Raw genomic sequence first — 18,040 nt, 5'->3', positions numbered from 1 at the left:
ACATTTTTTGTTCAAATAAATTTGGTAAATTTCCCTGTAGGCGGTTGTCTGCTTGTTGTGTTGGGAACCGGGCCGGTGGGGGAACCGGGCCGGGGGGAACCGGGCCGGGTGGAACCGGGCCGGGGGAACCGGGCCGGTGGAACCGGGCCGGGGGAACCGGGCCGGTGGCTCAGGCCGTCTGCAGGAAGCTGCTCAGATGCGGCACTATGTAGTCGGTGTAATGGCCGTCGATGAAGCCCTTGGCGCTGTTGTGGACGAACCAGCAGGAGACGCTGTTGCCGCGCTTCGTGTCGCGTCTGTAGTCCTTCTGCCAGCCTCTGAAACACACAGACACCGGGTCAGCACCGGACCGGACCGGACCGGACCAGAACGTACCGTCCGCCTCTGACTGGACCGGCGGGTACCTGGTGACGAGCAGCACCTGGCCCTTCACCTCCATGGTGGCCTCCTTCTTCAGCGGGTCGGGCCCCTCGTGGACGTCGTAGACGTTAACCTGAGGCTCTCTGGAAAACTGTCCTGTGGAAGCAGACGGTTTATTTCTGATTATCATTAGGGCCAGCCAAGTTTCATTTGTGTAGCGCATTTCAGTACAAACACACAGAATGTTGGAAAATAAAGGCAAGTTGGAATAAAATGTAGAAAAACTGAAACAAGATAAAACGTAGGAGAACGGAAGCTAAAAGCAAATATTAAAATTGCTGGACTACAAACTTTAATGTTTCAGTAAAACAGTCAAAGGCAATCCTGAACAAAATGGGTTTTTAATCTTCATATAAACATTTAAACATCTTCCAGCACCACTAGAGCTGCTATAGGCTTAGGCTGCTGGAGGACATCAGGGTCTATTTCTCTCTCTCTGCTGAATTCTCCTACTGCTCTCCAGTCTGCATTGTTTGTTGTTATTTCATCTTTTAACTTTTAGTTCTGTCATTTTTCTCTTCATAGAAGGTACACCTGGTCTGGCGTTCTGCTAGCTGTGACATCATCAGGGGAGGCAGATCATCCTCTGTTACCATCTACCATAGAAAGTACTCCTGGGTCAATGTGAGCTTCTGTGCTTTCTGTGTCTCTGCTCTGTCTTCTCTACCATAGAAAGTACTCCTGGGTCAATGTGAGCTTCTGTGCTTTCTGTGTCTCTGCTCTGTCTTCTCTACCATAGAAAGTACTCCTGGGTCAATGTGAGCTTCTGTGCTTTCTGTGTCTCTGCTCTGTCTTCTCTACCATAGAAAGTACTCCTGGGTCAATGTGAGCTTCTGAGCTTTCTGTGTCTCTGCTCTGTCTTCTCTAGCATAGAAAGTACTCCTGGGTCAATGTGAGCTTCTGAGCTTTCTGTGTCTCTGCTCTGTCTTCTCTAACATAGAAAGTACTCCTGGGTCAATGTGAGCTTCTGTGCTTTCTGTGTCTCTGCTCTGTCTTCTCTACCATAGAAAGTACTCCTGGGTCAATGTGAGCTTCTGAGCTTTCTGTGTCTCTGCTCTGTCTTCTCTAAGCCCCAGTGGGTGGAGGCAGATGAGCGTTCACACTGAGCCTGGTTCTGGTTCTGCTGGAGGTTCTCCTCCCTGTTAAAGGGGAGTTTTCCTCTCCACTGTCGCTTCATGCATGCTCAGTATGAGGGATTGCTGCAAAGCCATCAACAATGCAGACGACTGTCCACTGTGGCTCTACGCTCTTTCAGGAGGAGTGAATGCTGCTTGGAGAGACTTGATGCAACCTGCTGGGTTTCCTTAGAGAGGAAACTTTCTCACCAACCTGGAGGATCTGATGGAAGCTGACTTTGGAAAGAGACTTGAGATGATGTGATGTGAATTGGAGCTATATAAATAATATAGATTTTTATTGAAAAGTTGAATCCAAACGGATCAGGAGAAACTGGAGCCTGAAAGAATGGAGCAAACAGCTCTGAGCTGGAAGACCGCTTTGGGGACTGATGTGGGAACAATAATCTTTAATGTTAACAAAAGGTGATGATTGTAGATTCCAAGAGAAACAGCAGAAGGTCAAACATCTCCAAGTCGTCAGGTTCTACAACGCTGGAAAAAAACTCCATAATGAGTCGGATCGTTTAATTTCCTTTTGGGATGAACAAAGTAGTGTTAAACTGAATTGAACTGTCAGTTTTAAATACATTCCTCCCTGCTGATTGATTTATATGACCTGTTTTCAACAGTCTGAGCAACAGCTTGATGATATTTCTCTCAGTACCGAGGAACCCCAGATCCATAAAGTAACAAGGTAACGTCTAAAAGTGTTAGGGTTACTTTACAGACAGCTTTAAAATGAAAGGGAAAACAGTGGTTTAAAGAGGGCAATTTCATAATAAAATGTCCCTTTTGGTGTTTTAATACAGTTTTATTCCATTAAACGTTAAAAAAAAGGTAATTCTCACTTTTGAGTGCAGTACTACTGCCGACCACTAGGTTCAAATGTTGCATAATGTGGCATAAACATTGGACCAATGCAGGAATTCACGCTGTCTGTGGATTTTAAAATCAATCTCAGGAAACTTGTTTATCTTTTCTAACATTTATTTTAGTTGTTGCTTTTATTATGTTCTATGTTGTTCTTTCCTTTGTTGCTAGAACAACGATGGGTAGACGGGTACAAACATAAGCATTGTACCGTTTCAGTCATTTTTTTCTGTTGATTCTGTTTGTCTTGCTGTCTGTGGTGCTGATGATTGACTGAATAGATCTAAATCATTTCAGATTTCATTAAGAGGTCAAATGGAGCCGTAGCAGATGAAAGCTGATGAGTGGAGGACCTACCTATGAGCCCGTGGACCAGCGGTGAATACCGGTTGTCGTTGGGGATGTAGATCCCCAGGAAGTCCACGTTGACGGGATGCTTCCTCCACACGCGGTGGAGCAGCACCATCACCCGGATGCTGTTGTTTATGGTGACGGTGGCGTGGGAGTTCTTCACGATGGAGACGGTCACACTGAAACGGAGACGTTTGACAGAACTTACACATCAGACAAGCAGGCCGGGGGGATTAAGGAGCCTGGAGTTACCCGTCCTGTGCTATCTCAGCCGTGGCCCCCCAGGTGAAGGAGTGGTTGTTCCTGCCGTCAGTCACGGCGATGCGGTCGGTGCTGACCGTCACGCCGACTCCTTCGGGTTGGTAGTAGACGGAGACGATGCCAAAGTAGGTGCTGAGTTTGTCCTTGTGAGGCTGCTTGGAGCTGATCAGCTGACCGTTCACCACGACACCTGGAGACAGAGCGGAGGGCTGAAGGGAAGAGACGGTGAAGGTGGCCGTCCTGACAGAACAATGAGAAGGAACCGCTGGGTTCTAGAGAGGTTCTTTAGTTTCTTTAATGCAATTAAAAAACATGAAATGTCATACATTCTGGATTCATTACAAATCAACTGAAATATCGCAAGCCTTTTATTGTTTTAATATCGCTGATTATGGCGTACAGCTGAAGAAAACCCAAAAATCCTATCTCAAAATATTAGAATATTTCCTCAGACCAAGTAAAAAAAAAAAAAAATGATAACAGCAAAACAAAATCAACCATTTGAAAATGTCCATTAATGCACTCAGTACTTGGTTGTGAATCCTTTTGCACAGATTACTGCATGAATGCGGCGTGGCATGGAGGCAATCAGCCTGTGGCATTGCTGAGGTGTTATGGATGCCCAGGATGCTTCAATAGCGGCCTTTAGCTCATTTGCATTGTTGGCTCTGGTGTCTTTCAGCTTCTTCTTCACAATAGCCCACAAATTCTCTATGGGGTTCAGGTCAGGGGAATTGGCAGGCCAATCAAGGACAGTAATGCCATGGTCAGTACACCAGTTACTGGGAGAATCTGATGTCGTCTCTTAACCACTACCATACTTGTGATTTAGTTTACTGAACCAAGCTGAGTGTTTTTCAAGGCTCAGCAAACCCTGCAGTGTTTCCAGTTAATTAGACGATTCAAGTGATTAGTTGAATAGCCTACTAGTATACTTTTTCACGATATTCTAATATTTTGAGATAGGATATTTGAGTTTTCTTCAGCTGTAAGCCATAATCAGTGATATTAAAACAATAAAAGGCTTGAGATATTTCAGTTGATTTGTAATGAATCCAGAATGTATGACATTTCATGTTTTTTAATTGCATTACAGAAAATAAAGAACTTTATCACAATATTCTAATTTTCTGAGACAGTCCTGTAGAACCTCCGTCAGCATCAGAGGTTTCTCCCTGACTTCATCCGTCTCTCAGATCATTCTGGAGAAGTTCTGGTTCCATTCCAACGACACTCCAGTTCTTTTAGGTTTCTGCTCAGCTCTCTGAAGGTCCAAACACGGCATTTCAGTCAAGTTCACGTCTGGACTTTGACTAGGCCATGCAGCGCATCGACTCTTGTCTTTTTCAGCCATTCTGTTGTAGATCTGCAGCTGTATTTGGTGTCAGGGTTCTGGACTGAGCTTCAGCTGTTGGACAGATGGACACACTTTTGTCCACAGAGGACATGGTGGTCTGCTCAGAGACTGCCGTGCGTCAGGTCCTGTAGCAGCAAAAGCCCGAACCATCATCCCTCCACCATCATGTCTGACAGCTGGTGTTGGTTCTGATCCGTTGTGTTTGTTTTCCTACAATCATGGTTCTTCTGACCACCATGGTTCAACATCTCTGCTCTGGTCCCATCTGTCCAGAGGACAAATGCTGCGTTCCGTTATCAGCTGGAACTCAGAAATCCAGCTTTCGGTCAGAAAAATCAACTCTAACGGCCAATAAAGTCAGAGTTCCTCCATGAAAAGGCCGATCGCCGGATTCAACATGGCAGCTTCACACGTCAGCAAAAATCAGCTGGGATGAAAACATGTTTATTTCACAACAAACTGCTGTGAGAGCACGTCTAAGGTCAATGTTACATGTAGTGGCTGAAACTCTGAACCGCACAGATTAAAAGTGAAAAGCACAGCAACAACAGCTTTCCTGGCCGTCGCCATATTAATATCCTGACCTTTTGTTTTTTTATTTATTTTTACTTTGGAATCCTGGTTTCTCTGACTAACAGGAACGCGGTTAACCTGGTTTACCTCATTCAGAGCTCTAGGTTGTGGTTTGCGAGGGAAATGGAATGCAACAAAATGTCTCTGAGGGAAAAGTCCGACTATAACATCCGCTATAATTGATTTTTTCCAATCTGAAGCTGGAGTTTCTGAGTTCAAACTGCAAATGGAACTCAACAATAGTCCCAGAGGTCTGGTCCTTCATCCAGAACCTCAGTTTCTCTTAGTTTCCTGCTCTGACGTTGGGCTAAAGCGGCTGGACGTCCAGCCTGGAAGGTCAGAAGCTGCTGAGATGTTCTCCTCCTGGATGATGGACTTCCAAGTTAGATAGCAGCAGTTGCATTTCTAAGATCATTGCTGAAGACTTTTCACCTTGGCCTAGGCATCCTTAGCCTCGTGAGACCATCCTGATCTCGCGAGCTTTCAAGGTTTCACTCGCATATCAGTCTGGCTACTTTCCGTTAAAGAAAATTTGGAGCCGTTCACCAAACGAACGTCCAATCAGCGTTGGCTTTGAGGCGGGTTGAGGTGTGACGCAACGAGAAGCGCGACAGTTCAGTCTAAAGAACATGGCGGTTTCAGCCGATGAAACTAGCGTTAGCGTGGCTATCGAGCAAGTTTTATCAGAATTACAGAGTATTTCTTCACTGAAAGAAGAGCAAAACACTGCTCTGGAGGCTTTTCTCAGAGGAAAAGATGTTTTAGCTCTTTTCCCGACTGGTTTCTCCAAGAGCTTGTGGTTGTGTTTTCGTCGTCGCTGTTAGTACGTCATATGCTTCGTTGCTCTGATTGGTTCATTTGGCCCGTCTATCACCAACATAGGCCAATCAGCTAACCAGTATTTTCGCCCCTTCCCAAATTTACTTCAACGGAAGGTTTCCAGATGGATATGCGGAGCAAATCTATCTGGCGGCGTCAGGTTAAGGCATCCTGACAATGATGCTGATCAGTTAATCGATGCATTTGATTGGTAGCATCTACCTCCTACTTTTTGTTACCAAGAGAGATTTAAGTTTTGATTGCTTAAAACAGGCTTAAATGACCTTCAGACCATCACATTTCTCTTTGAACCCAACCTGGATGAGTAAAACAAATGTTTGCAGCAGTTTTTAAACCTCCTTCAGTGATGAAAGGCAAACATGTGAGACAGTTTTGTTGCACCTGTTCCAGCGTCGGACACCAGGTTGAGGATGTGACCCGGTTTGGAGTCGATGTTGAAGCAGACGTCCATGTTGCTTCTGGGCAGGTGGACGATGAAGTGAGGGTCGCTGTCCACTGAATGAGAAACAGAAAGGCTTCCAGCTTTACACCCAGCAGAGAAAGTTGTCTCTGAAGCTCTGAAGGACGATGCGAGTCTTACCAACGGTAACTGTTGAAGGCAGAGTCATCTTCTCTACAACCGGCTTAGCCTGACTTGCAGGGGTCGGCGTGGGGCCCTGGACCCAGGGGGGTGGAAGGGCATAGACCACATTAACAGCAGGAACAGGCCCAGACGGCGCCTGTCCCCCTAGGATCGAGAAAGTATCCGTATGTTATCACTGAGAAATCTCTGTCACATAAAGAGAAAAAACAGGATCTGTGTATTTCTCACAATTCACGATTTATTCAAAATAAACCTTCAGGTAAATGTTGCCAATCATCCAAATGTTGTAGATTCAAGGCAAGGCAAGGCAAGGCAAATTTATTTATATAGCACAATTCAGTACATAGACAATGCAAAGTGCTTTACATGATTAAAATATAGGAATAAAAGCAAGTAGAGATAGAATGTAGAAACAAAAAAATAACATTTAAAAACAGTAAAACAGTTTAACTTGAACATTCAAAGGCAATTTTAAACAAATGTGTTTTTAATCTTGATTTAAAAGAACTCAGGCTTTCTGCACTTTTACAGTTTTCTGGGAGTTTGTTCCAGATCAGTGGAGCATAGGAACTAAATGCTGCTTCTCCATGTCTGGTTCTGGTTCTGGTTCTGGTTCTGCAGAGCAGGCTGGAGCCAGAAGACCTGAGTGGTCTGGAGGGTTGATGCCCTGATAACAAGTCTGTGATGGATTTAGGTGCTAATTCAGGGATTTATAGACTAACAGAAGGATTTTAAAGTCTCTGAGATCCAGGGAGCCATGGAAGGACTTCAGAACTGGGGTTATGTGCTCTACGTTCTTAGTCTTAGTGAGGACGCAGGCAGCAGCGTACTGGATCAGCTGCAGCTGTCTGCAGCTGATCCAGAAGATTAATTAAGCAAAGCAAACAAATTTAATGATAAACGGGACATTTAAACGTATAATTTAACAGATTAAAAACTACCAGGAGCTCCCAGGTGGATTTATGGCCTCGTTTTGAGCTCTAATACCTACAAAGATGAATCCAAAGTTCTGTGTCAGCCTTGATCCACCAGCTTTCAGCACCAGAACCACCACAATATGACATCCAGGTCTGTCACACATAGATAAAGGGATGGATGAGCGGCGAGCTGACGACGTGGGAGGCAGTGCACACCCCTGCAGGGCCTTACCTAGATTCTATAAAAAACTGATGTAAGCATCATCCGAGGCTCTTCCTGTTTCCTTTTTACCGCGTCGATACCCACCTCAGCGCGGGTCTCTGTAACAATTTATCTGGCTTGTTAAAGTAGACGTTCCGTTTGAGAGTCGTTTCCTCCAGAGGATGTAATTTATTTAAAGTGCGATCACTTTAAATAAATTACAAATACGGGGTAGTTTTAACAGCTGTGCAACTTTCACAGAACCAGCTTGTCTCTTCTATTTGCCTCTGTTCACTCTACCACCAGCTGTGGATCACTGATAGAACCAATTTAACCCAGGAAGCCAGACTGATAATGTGTAGCACTTTCAGTTTAGTTCTACACATGAACAATCTGGGTCTGTTTTCATCTAAACCCATCGGGTTAAGGGACGGACGGATTCTGAGCTGATTGGGCATGCCTACCAAATTTTAGTTTTAGCCAATAATGGAGAAAATGAAATTGTTGCATGCAGGCATCAAACATCTTGGCCATTTGATTCAGTTGGGAAAAACCTTCTTGGTGGGTTTTGGTTTAGTTTGGTAGTAAGTACAAAGGTGCTTTAGTCTTAGGACTCAGCAGCTCTCAGGGAGCCAAGCTCTGGGGAGGAGGCGTCATGAGGCCCTGACCATCCAATCAGAAGCCTAGTTACGTTTACCTGAGAAATATTTCCATTGGACTCCCAGAGTAAATTGAATTGACCTTCTTTGGACTCTAGAGAGACTCTAAGGTCCAAAAATAGGTCAACAGGCTGTCCCTGTGGATATTATACTAGTTAATGACTGACGCTGTTTTCACATTATTGCTTTTCTGGGAACATGAAATGATTCTGTTGTATGAAAGACCGTCAATGATCAATATTTAAAGGAATTCTGGATTATTCCAAATATTTTTCAATTTGTAAATGAGCAAAATAAGATTATAAGAAGATCTCAGATGTTCTTATAATCAAACTCAAACTAATCTTTGCGATATCAGCTGCTGGTGTGCCGGCTGCTGTGGAAGCCAGTCCAGGTTCTTTTAACAAGACTTAACTGGAGGAAAGGTTACAGGTAGATCAAAGTTAAAGAACAATCAAGACGCTTGGACGGTACGTTTGGTAAACGTATGGAAATGATGGTGTTTTGTGTTGAGCACCTGCGCAGCAGCCTTGCCTGGGGTCCCTGGACGAATCGAACAGCAGCCTCTCGGTGGCGTCCTCGCTCTCCACCAGCAGAGCGGTGAGCGGCGTCACGAAGCTGTGCTGCAACGCCAGCTCTGTGATTTGTTTGGTAATTCTTCTCTTTTTTCCAACTGTTGTAACCAAAGACCTGCAGGGGCGGCACAGAGCAGCTGCTAAATACTGACGACGCCACAAATGTGCCGTTGATCATTTTAGAACTCGATAACGACCAGATATATTTCATTATATCACAGTTTTAACATGATTGTATTCCACCAAATAAAAACATCTGATTTAGTGTAGTTGTGTACATGGGCTGTGACGTAATCTCCGTGTGATCATAGATATTATAGACGTAGACGCCTCATTACATGTTGGAGCGCATCCTGTGTCGCCGCCATCTTGGATGGGTTTCTCCTAATCAAGACTGGCATATAGGAGCCAACGAGAGTAAACGTAGAGGGAGAAACTTTTCCCATATTTTCTGCAGCTTACAGTTGCAATAACTGATGATAACGACTGAATGTAGGTCACATGGTGCAGATCACCATTTTGGGCTGACATTGGTTCTCAAGATGAGTTTTTATTTAGTGAGAACAACGCAAAAACCCAACAGATGTACCATAATTTTATGTTTATTAATCTGTTATTGCTGTATTTCACATACTAAGGCTGAATCATGTTGGCAAATTAAGTACCCTGGAGTTACAAAGTACAAACACGTGCAAGAAGCTGTTAACAACTGTTGTTTTTTAAGGGTCTTAAGCTGCAGCACTAGTTGCAAGCAAGGTGTAAGACAATGGAATGACCTGGAAACTTTAAAGAATGATTTTCCAAGCCTTTAAAAAACTGTGTGCATGTGTGCACAGCACCCAGAAACATAAAGAACTTATAGTTGGTGTTTAGAAAAGGCTCAAGCTTGTATATGTGAGAGAGAGGAAATACATTTAAATGAACAAACCAACTTTTTTCTTTATTATAATATAAAATGTATTAATTTGTAATATCACATGTCTCTTTGTTTAAGAGCATAAAACAAAGTATTTCAGCATTAAAGCACGTATTTATTTACATATTTAATAATATGACATACCATATGTCTATCTTTGTTAAATAGCATAAACCAAAGTATTTCAGTATGAAAAAAATCACACATTTATACATTAATATGCCATATGTCTGTTTTAAAGAACATAAATTTATGAAATACACTGTTTAAACCGCATATTTCAGCTTTAAAACATGCTTTTTTTGTGTGTGGGAGCCTGTATCATAACCACATCTATGCCGTTTGTAAAAAAAAAAAAAAAAACGTGTGAAAATCGGGTATAAATTCAGGGAGTTAGATTTATTTTATTTGGGCAAACAGCTTCCTCAGTACAGATAAATGCACTGGGGTCGCGTGAGAGACTCATCGAAGATGGCGGCCACGCTGAAATGTCAGCTTCAGCAGGCAGCGCCAGTCTACAGGGCGTCTACCTAATAATGTCTATAATTGTAACGCTCTCCTCTGCCTCACCTTTCCCTGATCAGCTGTTTAATGGTCAGGTAAGCCCACATCTGTCTGGCAAAGCCGGTGAACGAGTGCTGCTGCTTGGCCAGCTCCAGGTCCAGCTCCGTAAGGTCCGCGTCCGTCTGCAAGCTGAGGTCCAGGCCGGCCTGCGGGACACGAGGCAGAGAACGTTAGACACCGGCGTCCTCTGCTGAGCGCCGTGCCTCTGTGCGTCGCTCTCACAGCTGATGCCGAGGTGATGCTGGTCAGCGTGTCGCTCTCCGTCAGCTGCACCTTCCCGGCCACCACCAGCTCCGAGCCGCTGAAGAACTTGTCAAAGTTGCTCTGGGTGACCTCGGTCACAGAGTCCTCTGGGAATTTAATGCTGACTCTCTTCAGCAGGGGAGAGGACACCTGGCTGTAGAATTCCTGCAAAGAGCGGAGACCACACCAGACGCTAGCAGCAGAAACCTCTGTTTTATCACAGGAAACCTTAAATATTTGACCTGCAGCATCCCTCATGACGCTGACATGTGATACTTCACTGAGAAGCCCTTCAGCTTCTCAGTCCTGCAGCTGTCTCACCCGGATCTGCTTGGCGGCGTCCTGGTTGGCGTAGATCCTCTGGGCCGTGCCCCTGTTCTCCATGGCGATGCGTTCCAGGAAGTCGTAGTCCACGTCGAAGCCGATGCCCAGCGAGAAGAGAGAGATCTCCTCCGTCATCACTCGCTTCACGTTCTTCTGGATCTTGCTGAGCTTGATCTCTCCTGCAGTAAAGGAGCCATGCTGGGTCAGACCTGCTGTGGAAGCGGAGCCTGGATCTTCTTCCCAGTGGGGAGTGTTGTATAGTAATGAAGTAAAAATACTTCACTACTGTACTTAAGTATATTTTGGAGTACTTTATACTTTTCTCGAGTATAACATTTTTTGATTACTTTTACTTCACTATATTTCTGAACTTAATTGCATACTTTTACTCCAATACATTTTCAATGTTTGGTTTAGTTACTCGTTACAAAAAGAGAGAGAGATCACCTACTGATTAACTGCAACAAAGTCGGGACTTGCCTGGGCTTGTTCATCACCACCAATGGGATACGAAGCTGGTTCAGTGGTAAAGCAGGTTAAATTAACCTTGTGGTATAGGTAAAGCATCTAATAGCAGAGAGTCCTAATTTTCTTAACTAAATGATAACCTGCAGGTGTATCTATTAGCAGGTTTACCACTTCCTGTAGGTTAACTAGACCTGGTTTACCAATTAACCATGTTCTTAGTATACACCCCCTGGTCTAAATTTTGCTGCACTTGGTTGTGTATAATTTTAAAGTGCACAGCACTGACCTTACTTGAAGCAGGAAAACTGAAAGCTTACAAAAAGGTTGTATTTTCTGTCTAAGTTTCTCCTGCACTTGGTTGTTTATATTATTTCTAGTGAATTTGACTTTCAAAGTTTACCAAAATCTAAAAAAAATGTCATTCAAACTGCATTTGCTTTGTTTTACTTTTTACTTATACTTTTCATTACATTACTTGAGTACATCTTTTCTACAGTAATTTTCATACTTAAGTACAAGACATTTCAGATACTTTAAGACTTTAACTCAAGTAACATTTCAGTCAGTGACTTGGACTTTTATCAAAGTCATATTTTGGAGAGGTACTTATACTTTTACTTGACTCCGACATTTCAGTACTTTATACAACACTCCCAGTGGGGACTTACCCACAGTGGGGTCTCCGTCGGACACCAGGATGATCATGGAGACGGAGGAGGAGTCAACGAAGCCCTGAGTGGACGCCCTCACTAGCATCTGAGCTGCTCTGAGAAGCGCCTCGTTGATGTTCGTGCCTGTAGGAACATCTCCATGTGTCAGTTTATGAGAGCAGCTCCTGTCTGGTTGCAGGATGGAGACTCGGTAATACCTCCATTGGGCTTGATGTTCTGGATGTATCTCTTGGCGTCTGCGACCTGCAGGGAATGAGCGGGGACCAGGTCCTCTCTCCAGCAGCGCACGTTGTGGTTGAAGTCGATGATACTGAAGCGATCTTCGTCTTTTAGGTCGTCCAGAATAGCCGTCATGGCTTCCACCGTCTACGAGAGACGCTTGAATCTGAATGCATTCTGGAGAACGGCCACACGGTGGCAGCGTTTCGCAGAATGTCGAATGGGACAAACAGACTTAGAGGAGAGTCACTTACTTGCTTCATCTTGACCCCCCACATGGAGCCACTGACGTCGATGACGAAAACAATGTTTTTAGGAAGAGGAGAGAGGTTTTCAGGGGCGAAGAAATGAACAAAGTAAAGGTCTGAAACCTGGAAAAAAACAGCAGAATTACACACAGACACTATGTAATGATCTGTTTATTATATTTAAGGAAGCAGATCCTGCTCCTCGCTGTGTGTGTGTGGTGGTGTGGGGGGGGGGGGGGGGGGGGGGGGGGGTACCTGCAGTTCCCCAGCGTTGCTGTCTCTGGTCACATCGTAGGCCACAGAGAAGACGCCGTCGATGGCGCTGTCAGTGCAGTTCTCACATTTTCTCTGCTGCTGCAAGTTTGGCTTGAACACAGCATGAGCCTGAGGACAGAAAGCAACTCACTTTCATTTGTGTTTAACATGCTAATACACACTATATATATATATATATATATATATATATATATATATATATATATAGTATATATATATATATATATATATACACTACTGTGTAATAATTATAAGTATAATAGTGTTAATAATCACTCAGTTGATCATATTAATGTTTTTTAAACAATCATTTACTATACAATAAGTAGATCCTAATTCATTTCTTATAACATTAATAGTACTATAATCCACTATTATATGCTATTTATAATAATATGCACATAGTGTATTTTTAAACACATATTAAAATTCACATTATTTTTAATAACCATAACTCTATAAAAATTTGTTTAATATAAGTATTTTATTGTAGGAATTAATACAAAATCTTATTATATATAACACAATTTTTATCAAAATGGTTTAAATTTGACAGCAAACAAACAAAGACCTGACCTTCCGCTCCTGAATAAACTGTCTAATTAAGTAAATACACGTTGAAAGGAACAATTATTAAAGTTAGAAACAAAGGATTTCATCACAGTTTATCAAATGAGATAAAAATAAAAATGTAATTGTGACACGTTTTTGGTGTTTGTGCAACCAGAATAAATTCAGAATAAAATTCAACGCAGTAACTGCAGCAGCTTGTAATGTTTCCAGGAAGCTGCAGGGCAATGAAGAAGTGAACGCTCATCTAGAACATGAGATAAACCTGCAGGTTCTGCTAACACTGGACCCAACTGGGACCAGAACAACGCTGAGAAACAATAAAAGATGAAAAGAAAACGCGTCCTCACAGTAAAACATGGTGGAGGCGCTCGTCTTCACCTTACCTTATCTTTGGTGACTGTGAGCTGAATCAGCTCCTCAAACCGCTCTCCAAGCGAGGTGTGTGCTTCTACCTTTGAGATGCCCTTCGGCTCGTAGATGTACACATCCACCTGAGAAGATGTTGGCTGAGACGTTAGTGACCAGCAGAAGCAGCAGCATGCATTGGTCCAGATCTTCTCACCTGGAACTGTGGGACCAGCCGCCCAGGCTGCAGGTACAGCAGGTGTTCATATGAGCCAAGCCGTCTTTCCATCATCTCCTGGTAGTGGAGCTCAAACTCGATGTTACTGCCAGGAGGAACGTGGACCTCCGTGTTGAAGGTCTCCAGGTCCTGGGAGTTAGCCCTGCGCAGCACAAACACGGTTTAGTTGGAAGTCGCTGAGCTGTGTGGAGACGCTGGCTGAGCATCACCTGATGATGGCCGCCGCCTTGTTTCTGGCTGTGGCCTGCGCATACAGCCTCCTGGCCACCGTCTTCTCCTTCACGGAGCCCACAAACGTGATGCCGTTCACATTCCTGCAGCGGGTAGGAGAAAAGGTCAGAGCCACGTCAGGTCAGACATGACAGGGCGGAGGGTGGAGGGTGGAGGGCGGAGGGCGGAGTCTGGGCTCACATGGTGAAGTTAGAGATGAAGGCCCGTTTGGGAATCTGCACGCTGAAGCCGATGCTCTGAGCTCTGGCGTTGGAGTTGACCACCGAGCTTCTGATGGTGGTGTGGGCGAAGCGGGAAGTGATGCGGCTCTCCACCCTGTAGCTCTTCACTTTGATGTCATCTCCGCGGATGGCCTGGCAGACGGAGAGAGGAAGAGGACGAGAGACTGAAAGCACTTGATTTTCCCACTTTGTTGATTTTCTGCACACATTTCTTAAAGTTTCACGACTTTTATAATTTCCTTTCAGTCTGCAAAGCTTTGGGGAAATTTTCAACCAATTGTGCACTGCAAAAATTTATCTAAAAATAAGTAAAATATTCTTAAAGTTAGTGTATTTGTCCTTGATTTGAGCAGGTAAACAAGATTATCTGCCAATGGAACGAGTATTTCAACCCCTAAAATAAGATAATTAGACATCCTGCACTTGAAATAAGATGATGGAGATGAGTAGTTCCTATTTGAAGGGCAAAAATCTTATTCCGTTGGCAGATCATCTTATTTACCTGCTCAAATCCAGGATAAATGAACTAATTTTAAGAACATTTTAGTTATTTTTAGTTCCGTTTTTGCAGTGTGGTTTCTTTAGCTTTTGCATCCAGACGTTCACAAGCAAGAGATCAGAAAGGATCCAATGGGCTCTGGAGCCTGGAACTGTATGAAGTTCTTGAATGCATCTCATCTGGAACCATTAAAGGATTCAGACACTGAGAGATGGAGACAAGCGAAGCAACTGGTTGCACCAACGTCTGCACAGGAACTCACAGCAAACTGTGTAAATAATGGCGTCCACAACATTCAGAACCACAGTTCTCAGCATGAAGACTTTACACATTTCTAAACAACAGCAGACCCAGAGGTCATTAGTTCAAAGGACCGTAAATAAGTTATTCAGGCACACCACCAGTACTCAGGTCTGCAGGAAGGTCCAAACCGTCCCCCTCAGAGGAAAGGAGCTCGGTTCAGACATCCATAAACAACCCAGGAACCTGTCAGGACCTGGAAGCTGCCGTCTGCAGGGCAATCAGGTCAGCATCACCGTGGACTGAGGTTCTGCTGAAATCTGCAGCCGCCCCAACTGGACAGACCAAATATGTTTGATGGATCAGATAAGACCACTGTAACACTGTCAGGCATGGTGGTGGCAGCGTCATACTGCGGGTCTATTTTGCTGCCAGAGGGTCTGGGACAGGTGGATGGAATAATAAAGATGGCAGACTAGCAATAAAAGCCAGACCCGTGGTTCTGGTGCTGATACAGGCGCAGCTCACAGAGATTTACCAAGAGACAGCTGGGTAAATCACATGGATGCAGGTAAAACCTAGCCTCGTGAGACCATCCTGATCTCGCGAGCTTTCAAGGTTTCACTCGCAGATCGCTAAAGAAAATTTGTAGCCGTTCACCAAACGAACGTCCAATCAGCGTTGGCTTTGAGGCGGGTTGAGGTGTGACGCAACGAGGAGCGCGACAGTTCAGTCTAAAGAACATGGCGGCTTCAGCCGATGAAACTAGCGTTAGCGCGGCTATCGAGCAAGTTTTATCGGAATTACAGAGTATTTCTTCACTGAAAGAAGAGCAAAACACTGCTCTGGAGGCTTTTCTCAGAGGAAAAGATGTTTTTGCTCTTCTCCCGACTGGTTTCTCCAAGAGCTTGTGGTTGTGTTTTTGTCGTCGCTGTTAGTACGTCATATGCTTCGTTGATCTGATTGGTTCATTTGGCCCGTCTATCACCAACATAGGCGGATCAGCTAACCAGTATTTTCGCCCCTTCCCAAAATTACTTCAACGGAAGGTTTCCAGATGGATATGCAGAGCAAATCTATCTGGCAGAGTCAGGTTAGGTAAAACCTGGCAAAGATGGAGGAGGTTGGAGCGGGACTGACGGGTCAATAACCTCCCCGTCACGAGGATCTCTTCAAACAGCCGCACATCGATCGTTAGATAAGAATCAACTCTGTCACAGTGGACGGACTCGTTACCTGGAAGTCCTCCTCCTCCTCGCTGGTCAGCGTTGCTCTCTGGAAGACACAAACATCCCGTCAGCACTCAGGCTGCGTTTATTCACAATCACACGACTCCTTTTCCGTCTAATCCGGGGGTCCGAGACCTCGGATTAGACGAGGAGGCGCAAACAGAAGAGAGGCCCACGTTTTAACGGAAGCATGGATCAAATGTGAGATTGGTCACCTTGTGTCTCTGCAGATGATCGTGAACTCCTGGCTGATGGAGGAAAGAAAATGAAAAAAACGTGAAAAACACAAAACTTTAACAATCTAGGCTGTAAGAGACAAAGATTGGAAGAAATAATTCGAATCACGCATTTAACAAACAACAAATAACAGAATAAAACTCAGACTCTACATGAATCTCAACACTAACTGGACCCTTTACTCGTCCATCTTCATCATACTCACCTCTTCATCCTCCCACTCTCCGTCTATCACAAACTCAAAGCTGCAGCTGTGATGGAGGACCAGCAGCCCCAGAAGAAGCAACAGCGAACGCCTCATGTTTCCAGGCTTTTCAGGCTCACACACGCATGTCTTTGCACACAGAAATAAGGAGAAAAAACGACCAAAACGGTCTAGAAATTGTGCTTCCAAAGAGCGAGTCCAGAGAAACGGCAGTGAGCTGAAAAGTGGAGGTCAAAATCCAGCAAACCGATCGACTCCAGCTCCGGTCAATATTTGCTCTGCTTGATGTGGAGCCCAGAGGGGAAGCAAACTTTGAGACCTGACCTGAAGGCAGGATCAACGGGGCCCACGTAGTAAGACGGAGAAGACAGGCGTAATGCTGCCGCTTAACCACCAGGTGGCGACAAAAGCTAACTTACACCGACGGTTTCCAGGCTTCTGAGCGCAAACAAGGAATTGGACTTTGGTTTAGTACAGACATTAGGTATAAATAAATAAAACTTTATAGCAAGTAAAAGCTAAAAAGAACAATAGATACATAGATCTGTATGTGCAGTAAGGATTCAGTTCTGATGGTGCAAATGTGCTTATTTAGTTCCCCAGCTGCTCAGTCCTGGATGAAGGGAAGCTCTGCCCTGGAGTTTAGGTCCAGTCTGTGTACTTCAGATTTGAACAGTTAACCAGAAGTATTTTGGTGCCATTTTGCTTTTAAAATGAAAAATGATAAACCTGATGCTCAGTGGAGAAATAGATCGCTCTGTTTGGGCCCAATGACAGGGAATATTTGGAGGAGTCAAGCTTTCACACCTAAAGACACTTTCAGCTTCCCAGCACGGTGGTGGAAGCATCATGAGGTGGGCTAACAAGCCCCAGATTATCCTGCTAAAACCAACAGCTGACACAGTGAGGAAAACATTTTTACTTTTGCAGCTTCGACAGAAAAAGACTCCAGAAAGCTTCTTTCCGGCTCTCCAAGGCGCAAATACCCGGCTCTCTAACACTAACCTAAAGCACACGTGAGATTTTTTATCAACATTTATCCGTATATGCTGGTGAAGATTCTCAGTCATCAAGGTCATGGTCATTCCAAAAAAAGTAAAAAAAAAAAAAAAAAAAAAAAAAAGCAACTGAATTGAGAAAGCTTCCTGGAGAGGAAGCGAAACGTCTTCAACTACGGAAAACAAGTCCAGTTGCTTTGTTTTTTACTTTTTTTGGAATTTATCCGTATAAATTATTTTAAAAACACATTACGACAAAGAATGATAGACTGATGCTGCACAGCTGGGCGGAAATGGAGGTAATAGGGATAAAAAAGGATTTGGGCCTCCTGAAACCAAAAAAATACTCCTCATAATTGGCTTAGAACC

General features: G+C 44.1%; 1 protein-coding gene across 1 annotated transcript; it reads right to left on the bottom strand.

The window, feature by feature from the left end:
* Positions 1-91: 91 nt before the first annotated feature.
* Positions 92-16,925, bottom strand: itih2 (inter-alpha-trypsin inhibitor heavy chain 2). The gene is made up of 21 exons (XM_036148842.1): positions 16,674-16,925; positions 16,447-16,479; positions 16,239-16,277; positions 14,223-14,395; positions 14,021-14,125; positions 13,791-13,953; positions 13,612-13,719; positions 12,635-12,763; positions 12,386-12,502; positions 12,110-12,278; positions 11,910-12,035; positions 10,771-10,952; positions 10,429-10,614; positions 10,213-10,352; positions 8,669-8,841; positions 6,371-6,517; positions 6,172-6,285; positions 3,012-3,210; positions 2,766-2,938; positions 405-516; positions 92-317 (listed from the first exon to the last, which is right to left on the bottom strand). The coding sequence occupies exons 1-21, from the start codon at positions 16,767-16,769 to the stop codon at positions 170-172; spliced, it is 2,832 nt and encodes a 943-aa protein (XP_036004735.1). The 5' UTR covers positions 16,770-16,925; the 3' UTR covers positions 92-169.
* Between the last annotated feature and the right edge of the window lie 1,115 nt (positions 16,926-18,040).

Source organism: Fundulus heteroclitus, chromosome 17, assembly GCF_011125445.2.
Source record: "Fundulus heteroclitus isolate FHET01 chromosome 17, MU-UCD_Fhet_4.1, whole genome shotgun sequence".
Lineage (NCBI taxonomy): Eukaryota > Metazoa > Chordata > Actinopteri > Cyprinodontiformes > Fundulidae > Fundulus > Fundulus heteroclitus.
This window is presented reverse-complemented; position numbering and strand designations above follow the sequence as displayed.